At 37.9% G+C, this 10,731-nt stretch overlaps 1 protein-coding gene across 2 annotated transcripts in view; it reads right to left on the bottom strand.

Annotated features, from left to right (window-relative positions):
* Positions 1-566: 566 nt before the first annotated feature.
* Positions 567-10,731, bottom strand: part of LOC137393738 (REPTOR-binding partner-like) — a 38,672-nt gene continuing 28,507 nt past the window's right edge. The window contains exons 2-3 of one of the 2 annotated variants that reach the window (XM_068080421.1): positions 1,360-1,720; positions 567-1,107 (exon numbers count right to left, since the gene is read on the bottom strand). In XM_068080421.1, coding sequence (XP_067936522.1) covers positions 1,045-1,107; positions 1,360-1,665 — 369 coding nt within the window. In that variant the 5' untranslated portion in view covers positions 1,666-1,720 and the 3' untranslated portion in view covers positions 567-1,044. Of the gene's footprint in view, positions 1,108-1,359; positions 1,896-10,731 lie in introns of those variants that run through there. The other variant, XM_068080420.1, reaches the window with a different exon arrangement.

Below are 10,731 nucleotides of genomic sequence, written 5' to 3'. Positions count from 1 at the left end.
CTGAATCATCTCCATAGAGGTGTAACAGCAGGTGCCTTTAGGCAGCTGAACAAGAAGGCTGTTTGTAAGCGATGATGCCATACTAAATCAACCCTGTCTGAACTAGTTTGCGCTACACTCGCTGTTAGCTACTTGGCAACAGTTCATTTAGGCAAAAAACAAACCTGCTAAGCAAGCCAGACTATTTAAAGGACGTATCAAGTTACATAGTTTTAGGAACCGGGCAGGCTAATCATTTTGGGCCAACAGTAGTAAGTATATCTAATAGAGTTAGCGGCAGCACGAGACCAACAACAACCTAATCGTAGCCTTAGGTCAATAATAGGAGACCTACCATAACAAGTGAAAGCCATAGGCTAATGTCAACATACTACTGGTAATAATAGCCTTCGGTTCACAGCAGTATATCCACTACCACCAGCGGTAATGGTGCATGTCTAGTTGGTTGTGTAGCAAACCAGCTAGACACTAAGGCGAGACACTAACTAGGCTAACAAAGGTTGGACTATGTTATTCACCACAGATTATGCTAACATAAGCAAAGAACATCAATTATTGTACAATAGTTATATTTATAATAGTTATATTTATAATAGTTATATTTATAATAGTTATATTTATGTTTCAAACAATGAAAACTTCAAAAAGAATAATCTGTATGCAATAGTTTGATTCTCAGCAGAACACGAGATTAATTTCTTTAAAAAAAAGGAATGATATTCACTGGTTTCAGCACCTCACAAGTAGCTCCAAGTAATATTCGCAAAGACGCGCCGCGCCGACAGTCAGACATGTTTCATGCATACAAAGGCTTCGAGTTAAACAATACATTTTATCAACAACTGCCATCATTGCATCAAACAGCTAGCCATTAACCACAAAGCAATTACTAGCCTCAGACAGTGAGACAGTGAGTGCCTTAGTAGCATTGTCTACTAGTGAGAGAAGCTGCTTATCATTCTGCTTTGGCTAACCAGCAAGCTGGTCAACATGAGACGGTAGCAATTGTTTAAGGACTGATGAGTAAACATGCCAGCCTTCCATTCAATCAGCACTTGATGATGGGATTCCATTTCGCTCATCCTTCTCTTTGCAAGTCTTTTCCAACTGCAAGTAAACTGACAACTGAAAGTGTCTGCTAGTAGCATAACGTGCAACTACTAATCTGGGATCTAAGTAAGCACATCAGTCATTGTATTAGCTAAGAGGCGTGGTTCTAGAATGTAGAGTAGCACCACATAGTGTTAACATAGCGCCACATAGTATTAACATAGCGCCACATAGCGCTAACAGATGAACATAAGGAAATAAAAAGCAGCTCAACAACGGGAGTTGCAACTATATACATGTACAACCCACCTCTTTGAGCTCATCTCTTAGTTTGAAAACTGCTTGTTCGCTAGCTGCTATAAGCTCCTCTAGGTACTGATATCTGAGTTTCTTCCTAGCCCGACATTCACGAGCACTTTGGCGATTCTTTTTCTTCGCTTCTTGAGTATTCTCATCATCTTGAATGATCGTCTTTGGTCTTTTGGCCTTCCTGCTGGATTTGTCAGCATCCTCTGTATCTGTATCACCGGAGTCGGAAGAATCGTCATCAAATAATGTCAATGGTATATCGGCTATTCCAAGACTTTCTGAACTTGTCTTCACTGCAGTTGCCATTTGTACAGCAGAAATCACTTCCAAAAGCTGTCTAAGACGAAGAATCTTCTAGCATCTAGAATTTTCCAGTTACGGCGTTATAAGGGGAAATTCCACACTATTGCTACGTGGCAAGCCTAATGAATAATAGATAAAACTTACAATGAAGCCATTTAGGCCTTTGGAAATGGGAAAAACCCAGACAGTCATTCACTATCCGTAGCCAATCAAGTCTTTGGGTTGGCGCGTGATAGGCTATGGTTAACGAGCTCTATAATGCATGGCTAAGCTCTATTCAAACATATTATAACCAGGGAATGGCTTTATATCTATACCATAGCTAACTAAAAATCAATGGAGACTAGCGATACATGCGATGCAAACTATCTTCTTCAACAAGATGGAAGACTTACACATAACAAGATTACATGATGTGTGCTACCTACTCCTACAGTCCATCCTACCTACATAATTGAAGAATTATCATCGATGGATATACAGAAGCTGTGAACGCAACACAAAGATCAATGACTAGACATCTATTACCCCTAGAGTACACAAATAAGCTAGAAACATGCCTTTTTCAGTCATGCTAACAATCTAAAGAATGTAGCACAGATTTAAGTATTTTATGCTAATTTAATACTAAATTACTTTGTCTTTTATTAAGTATTTAATGTTTACAGACGAACCAAGTTGTGTTGCTTAAAACCTACAGGATATCTGCGGGTCATAACCTTTTTATAGTAAGCAATAATTGGTCCAGCTGTATTGACCTCGGTAGAAAAAGTGCTGGCCAACAATCATGAGCACTTAGTATATGATGAGACCTACAAGCCTAGGTCAGATTGGTACATTGGCTCGCTCTATTCATCCTGACATCACACAAATTCTGGTCTACACTCGATGTGACATTCCAGTCGAAATCTATAAAATTGCCTCATCTCCAGATATTAACTCATTCTTCCTGTATAGCTGACACAATTATTAGGCTAAAATCACTTGGCCTAAATATTTCAGTCATGAAGTGCCATGATGTCATGAAATGACATCAGAAGTGATATTAAAAATCCTACACTGCCACAGAATATACATGTTCTGTCTCCTTTGCTACAGCCCATCAGTAGATGAGCTACTGGAACTTCTGTGATTCAAAATCTATTGTCATATCATGTAAAACGTGCTCTGCTTAATACTAATTACAAATGCAATAGACAATGAAGAGGATATGTTATAGGAAAAGGTTGAAAATATTCCCTCATTCTCAATGAAGCATGACATTCCAGAGGTGGATCTTGACGACAGGTATTTGAAGAGTAAGCAACATGAATTGGCATTTGATTGACAGCGTGTTGAGTAAGACTACTAGGATGTACAGTATCATTAACTTTAGTATCTCATAAAGTTGTCTCATCTATATATTTCATGTGACAACTGTGATTCGTGCTGAGTTTTGAAAAACTCGAAGCATCACGAAGAAGCTTATAAAAAGCTTTACTTAATAATGTTCATTGCTAAGTAGCTAACGACCATGAAAATATTAGAAATATGTTGTTGGCAGTGTAGTTACATTTATATATGCAAAATGCAAAGAGAAATAATACAAAAAAAATTTAAACTTTACGAATGTTTTGGCAAATGACTATAAGTCTGGCTATATAGGCCTACCCTGATGAAATGCATGCATTTTGCGTCGCAGATTTTGTAGATTGCGTCGCAGATCTTTATACGTGGACAAAGATATTTTCCCTTTTACTATATATACGGACGTTACAAGTAAAAATTGGAACTGTTTACAAACCATTTCAGACTTTTTTTGATCATTAACTACTTAAAAATCTTTTTCCTTCAGTTTATGTCATCATGATTTTGGAATATTTTTGTCCTTGGTTATTTTTATCTTTAATGTGTGCTGTTTGTATATTAAGCAAAATATAGAAATGTCAATAACTGCACATATGCTAGTGATACCACATATCATTGATTATACATTACAATACAGATATCATAATGATACTTCAGTAACGTACTGGGAAATCCAGTAAGGACATCATGGTCTTCACACGACTCATGCCGAGCCTTATCAGTCAATCTAAGCGCCAACATAATGCACAAAGCATATCGGTGTGTGTGTGCCACAGCAAATACGATACATGTGCTACGCTACACGCTGGCTAGGCATCTTGCCAGCCTGTGTAGCAAGGCCTTCATGCTTATTAATAATACTAGCTGGTGTGTCTATCATGCTGATTAGAAGCTTTCTATAGGCTAACTAGCTGCATTACCCACCTACAGGAACAGATTCACGTGCAGCATAAGGTTTATTGAAAGTTGTCTTTCATACTGTATAACAACTCTAAATATGCTGTCTACTGAAATTGTTGCCCTGATGTATTATTATTTAAATTGTCTACTGAAATTGTTGCCCTGAATATGCATATACATATTACATGTCAATAATGTTGGGGAGAATAATGGAAATCTGCAATGTGTTTTACAGCTAGATGCGTGTAAAATCTAGTAAATACTCTAGATTCATGTGTCTAGATTCATGCGTTCATCCATACCCGTCTATATTTGCAGTTGACGATCGCGCACTTCTGCCGCCGAGCCTCCGACTTGTCTGACCAGTCATTACCCGCCTCGCAGTTGATAATCCCGCTCTTACATTCGCCTCGCAATCAATCGCTTCGCACTCGCAATCAATCGGCCCGCACCCGCTTCGAAATCAATCGCCTCGAAATCAATCGCCTCGCAATCAATTGCCTCGCACTCGCCTTCCAATCGATCGCCTTGCACTCGCAACCAATCGCCTCGCACTCGCAATCAATCACCTTGCAATCAATCACCTAGCACTCAATCGCCTCGCACTCGCCAACTCATTCATCCGAAAAGCCGCGCCTGGATACTCTCGCTGCACTCGGGGCGAAAAAGGTCTCCCGCGCATCCTCGAGTGACGCCACGACCCCAAACCACTAGCTGCATTACCCGTCCACGGGAACAAATTTATGTACAGCAAGTGGTTCATTGAGAGTTGTCTTTCATACTGTAAAACAACTCCAAATATGCAGTCTACTGAAATTTTTTGCCCCGATCACACTATGCATACACATATGCAGTCATATATGTCAATAATGTTGGGAGAACAATGGAAATCTGCAATACGTTTTACAGCTAGTCTGCAATGCATCAGTCTCAAACCACTCAAATCGGCATTGCCCTATTTGTGTACAGAGAACTGATAATGAAATTGACATTGCTAGGCAAACTGAAGTTCTTCAAACTGGCAGTATTGAAAAGTTTTGCATCTTCTACAAAATATTTTGCTATCGCCAGCATTTATTGACTGGAGACTACATGCTTAACCCTTTAGCGACCGGGGGCTTACGGCTGGAAATTCCCCAGCGCACCAGTGCTTTTACTATGGCGATTTGAGCCTTCGACACCATTGAGTAAAAACTGCATCAACTTTCTTCAAAATCGAGGTAGTTACATAAATTAACCAGCATAGGAATCCTGAGAAATTTCTCTACAAGCTGATACTTTTTTAATGTAGTTAGCTTGCATTTGCTTACCTGCAAGAGTCGCAATTCGTTGAAGATACGAGTTTTTTTATGTTTGTACGTCATTTTCAATTGTATTTTATATTTACTAAAAGCAATTGGCAATGTTGTATAAATAATTCTTGCATGGATTCATATGTTCACAACAATTTGCAAAAAAATTTAGTCGTCCAAGAGCGTTGAAAGCGGAGTTATGAGCTCCGATGTATAGTGGGAGCGCCACTGGAAATGCTCGAGACGCCATGTCCATAAGCAGCGCAAGACAGTCATCCGACAAGGTTGCTCCAACTTTCGTGCAAATTGGCACAAAACTGCAAATGAATATGCATCTGGAAGCTGAGACATTTTCCTGCATAATGAGATTTTTTCCTCCACACAGCTTGCAAAAACTTTGCAGCTAGACATCTATATATATATGCAGTTACAATTTTTTGCTCTGAACTTTTATGCATTTCTTGAGACTAGACTTATGTAAGAAATTTGCATATAAAGTCATTGCACAGATTCATGTGTGCTGCAGCAAAGATTAACTGGTTGTGTGCAAGAAGAATTAAGTTGTGAGCTTATATTCACACATTTGGTGAAGCAGCAAAAGACAGTAAGCAACATTTATTATGAGCAGAAACAGCAAATCATGGACTGCTAGATTGCAGAACAATATGAGAACTGAACTATTTGATTAGACTGCTGCCCTGAAGATGGCAGTGTGCAACAAATACAGCACACCAATGCACAACTAATACAATAGATCAGCAAATGTATGTACAAAAGCTAGCAATACAAAGCAGTGAAGTATTTGCAGAAACTAAATAAAATACCATTTGTAAATAAATTTAGTTAGCATGGTAAGGATCAAAACATGACTGCACAAATATATTCCACAAGTGACTTCGCTGCCAGTGCATTCAGCTTGCTCATCGATGATGTATACAGACAACTGGTGCGCATAGCCAGAGACAGCAACAGAAAGCAAATAACATAATTCCAAATTTAGATCTTTTAGATGGAATATGCTGTCTGAAGTTGAGCCAGCCTTTCCATGCCAGCAAGCTTTCATCTACAAATATAAATTTATCAGATAGGAAAACAGGATAGAACCAGTCGCATGTCATGGCAAAAACATTTTTTAATTTGAACAATTTATTGCCTGCAAGGTCTTCAAAATTGTCAATAAAGTGTAAGCTTGCTTCTAAATTTCTTTCAATTTTTAAACTGATTAAAAATCAGCGGAGATAATAAAGGAGTGTGGACCAGTAAGGCAACAGAGTAGGCTTTTTGAGAATACCTATATGCAAAACTAAACAAGCAACTCGCCAAATATTTATCATCAACAGGCTCCGAAGCATCGCAATGTTTTTGAAGGCCATATTTATTCGTTTCGTTAAATATAACATTTATCATGGCCGATGTTTAAAAAGCTTTGAATAATAAAAACACTTACCTGTTTAAGAATTCAAACTTATATATACTCCTGCCAGGCTGTCAGCAAAATGTAATTCTTTTGGTTTTAAATCAGCTCCTCTTTGATATCCGTCATTATTCGCCGTTTCAACGCCGGCCGTTTCAGTCTCACTTTCGCAATCCAATTCATTGCGTTGATTTTCTTTTTTACTTTCATCGTCTTCCTCACATTTTTCTGGTCCAAAATCCTCTTCTTCACTTTCAAACCAGTCGGTATCTTCCTGTAAACGAATCTTTTTAGCAGCGCTTCAAATATCGCGTCCGTTCATGATGATCAGCTTTCCATAAAGAACGTTCAACTTCTAACAACGTGTTCTTTTTGCACATGCGTAGAAGGGACTAATTATAGCACCAAAATAATAGTATGATATTTTTAAAACTCCTCAAATTATAAATTAAAAGTTTTAGTGCCGTTTTTAAAATAAATAAATGAATTTAAAAAATACCTGTCGAAGACTCAGATCTGACGGGCAATTACGGGTTTGGTGCGCTGAGACTGCGCTCTCAGCCCGTCAGATTACGGGAACGGTGTGGAAAAGGTTAAAACACTAATCATAGCTCACCAGTTTTTCGTCTATAGCCTGTGTTTTGACATGGTATATACAAACAGTAATGAGGTTGTGTCGATAAAATTTATATGTATAACAGTGCAGACAGTATGATGTCAAGGCAGATACAGCATTAGCACCTCACAATAAAAAAACATAACCGCCAACATGATAGCCTTTTTATGAGATACAATAAGGATAACGAATGCATGAAAATATATATATACTGAAAAATATGTTAGAAAATGCTGCATGTGGTATAGCAGAACATGAAGAACATAGCATGACATAACAATAACACGATGTTAGTTCAACGCAACACTTGCGGATAGACAACATCTTTTGTTTTTCTGTCGGGTGTATGAACAAACAGTTTTCGGTTTGTGCCTACTTTTTAGCAGGCGACGTACAGCTGGTCATGGTTAAAGCAGGGTGACAGTAAGTCGATACCGACTGCTCTCTTTCTTTTCACCATCGTCTATCGCAACCCTCGGAGTACTCGTGCAAGTTCTGTAGTAGTAAGTTACAGTAGGCCTACTCGTAGCTGGAAAAAAAATTAGTAACTCAGCTGCTGAAGGAAATGAACTTGTCCAACTATCACAAACAGTGGCAAATCCGATGTTATTAAGTAGTTGAGGTGTGGCGATTCATAGGCAATACAACATTGAATAAAACGTACCAACCTTTTCGATGTAGAAATTTAGTAGGTAAAACGCAGTAGCAGTACCCGTGCAAGTTCTGTAGTAGCTGTACTACAGAACTAATAACAGTGGCAAATCCGATGTTTTCAACCCTTTCACCAAAGTAGACTCATTTATGCGTTTTCTATGGTCGACCGCCGTAGACACATTTTTGCGACTTTCCCAGCAATTGCTAGTAACTGAATTTTATTATTCGTTGATAACATGACCAACGATCTTTAGGACTTTTATGGTAGTGACAGTGTTGTCCTAAGATTTCTCTATAAAATTAGCCTAAAGTTTAATATTTTAATCTTTGTTTGAGGATTTCCAACTTAAAAACGAACATTTTTGTGTAAGTTCATCAAAGGCGTCTGAATTAGTAAACAAATAACTACCTATGTTGATGACATTATAGCCGATTCAGATTTTTGTAATTACACAGATAATTAAAAAGCAATATCAACACTGACTCTGATGGCGATGAAAGTAATGGTTTTGTAAGAATAAGGAACATTGTAGAGGATCGTTTTGCTTTGTAGCTTCACATCGCTTTATCAATGCACAAAGTATAGATACAACGAATTTTTTGTATAGCAGTGATTGTTAACATGTTGGCAAAATGAAATATATAACCAAAACAAACGTTCTAGATGGATTTGAAATTGAAAAAATATTGTATACATATTAAGCAATATCGGCAAAATGGCTGGCAGTAGGCCGATAGCTAAATTTGTACATGGACGCAAGTGAAAGGGTTGTGTAGTGGAAATGTGGCAATTCATAGACAATACAACATTGAATAAAAAGTAGTTTACCTTTTTTTATGTAGAAATTTAGTAGGTGAGAACTGCGTTTTTTCCAGTCGCAAGAAATCAACGTTCGCGTGACCTTCTCGGTACACGTTGGCAGTAAATATTAATCGCATGTAAATTACTATTCATTAATTTATTTTATTTAATGATTAGTACATTTGTATAGGTGTACAGGCACCTTTGTATAGGCCGCAGAACTCAGGACGGTGCTTTTTAACACGGCAGCAACTTTGCTGTTTCAAACGCACCAGTGTCGTTGGGCACCGTAAAGAGGCGCGCGCTAACCAGAGATGACGTGATTTTTGTGTAAAAATGATGAATAGGTTATGCATAGAGCCGTGTACTAACCGGAGATTCCCGTTACCAAAATACCTAGATACCTAGTAGCGGGTAATAGTCTAAAAAGTACGGTACTCTATAAGGCGGACACTCAATCAAACACGCACGCAGACAGACAACGATTGTCGTTTATATAGTAGATATTGCATCATCTAACAGGTCGTGCAATGATGCTTTGCCCAATGAGACATTTTTCACTCAGATTTTGGTAGATGTAGAGTCAAAGCATAGCTAATGATAGATGTTAGTGTCAAGGATGCACATTAAAGATAATCTTAACATTATACTTCTGTTTCTATTTTATATGTGTTGTCATTTTAGTCCTTCAACTAGAAGGGGTCTGTCCAGGACCTAGCAAGGTATGATTTAATATACAGAATGCAAGTGATACACCATACCTCACTGAGAGTAACTATTGCATACAATAGACTGTTTTTTGACGCAGCAACTCAGTCTCATACATTGACAAACCTAATCTTCAAGGTAACTGAGCGTCACTTATAACTACGCTATGAAATCATAAGTCATGTATTCAAATTTAAATTACTCCCTCAAAATAATCGTAGAATTATTGTTGAATAGTTTAAAACAATCATCTATATACGGTTGACACTCCTATAATGTATAGGAGCTACCTCCTATAACGTAAATTCCAGATAATGTAAAAAATTTATGTGAAGTTTGTGTTTTCTACTACGTAAAAAATTCCATATAGGCTAACATAAAGTGCCAAGTCGGGCAAGTTCGCAAAATTGATTTGAACGTTAATCTATTTCGCCGCAATCGCAAAAGAAAAAACGACATGCTTATCGCGTTATACCTATTATATAAATATGTACAGCTTTAGCAACAATCTAGTTCGTCGTGATGGATCATCAGATGTGTCGACAAAACAGAGAATAGGATAGTTGCGCATTGCGGATAAATACAAAGGCGATCGATTGCTGGAGGTGTTACAGCGTCGGTCCACCAATCCAAATGTCACAAGTTGGAGTATCGTCAAAAGTTCCCTTTTATCTTAATCTTGACTTGTCGTTTTGCTTTCTTGTAGACATAAAAAACGCTTGTTACTAGCTTTACTTTGAAGAGTACCCTTTGCTGTTTAGAAAAATAAGCAAATCGTTGAAGATGTGTGGTCCCCCATCAACTTTCTGTAGAATTACTGCAATCACGGTCTATAAAACCAGAGAAAATGATCAAAAAAGGAGAAAAGCTGTCGATGTAAACTAATAATGTTGCACTTACGGTATGCTTACAAATTAAAAAAGTCAAGTTTTTTCCTTTTTGTATGCTCTAAGATGTGAGTTTGGAAAGATCTTGGAACGGATTAGTCAATTTACACGTATTTTACTGGTTCTACCGTAAAATCCCTATAACGTAAACGTCTCTGGAACAGATTATTTCCGTTGTAGGAGGGCGCACTGTATATATAATCAAGTGTTTGTCTGTTGTCGTTTGTATGTCCAGTTACTAGCGATTGGTTGAAATATGCATGCTTGCAGTCGAGTGCGGCGTGAAAGATCAAATTTTACGGGCTGCATGGTTTAGTGGTAGTGCACTTGGCTTCACATCCGCGCAATTGAATGAATGAGTTCAATTCCTGTGAAGTGCAATATTTTTTCTTAATGCTCTTAGCTGGCTTCGAACAGACACAGCTCTAATTATAGTAGAGATTATAATA

The sequence above is a fragment of the Watersipora subatra genome, chromosome 4 (genome assembly GCF_963576615.1).
Source record: "Watersipora subatra chromosome 4, tzWatSuba1.1, whole genome shotgun sequence".
NCBI lineage: Eukaryota > Metazoa > Bryozoa > Gymnolaemata > Cheilostomatida > Watersiporidae > Watersipora > Watersipora subatra.
This window is presented reverse-complemented; position numbering and strand designations above follow the sequence as displayed.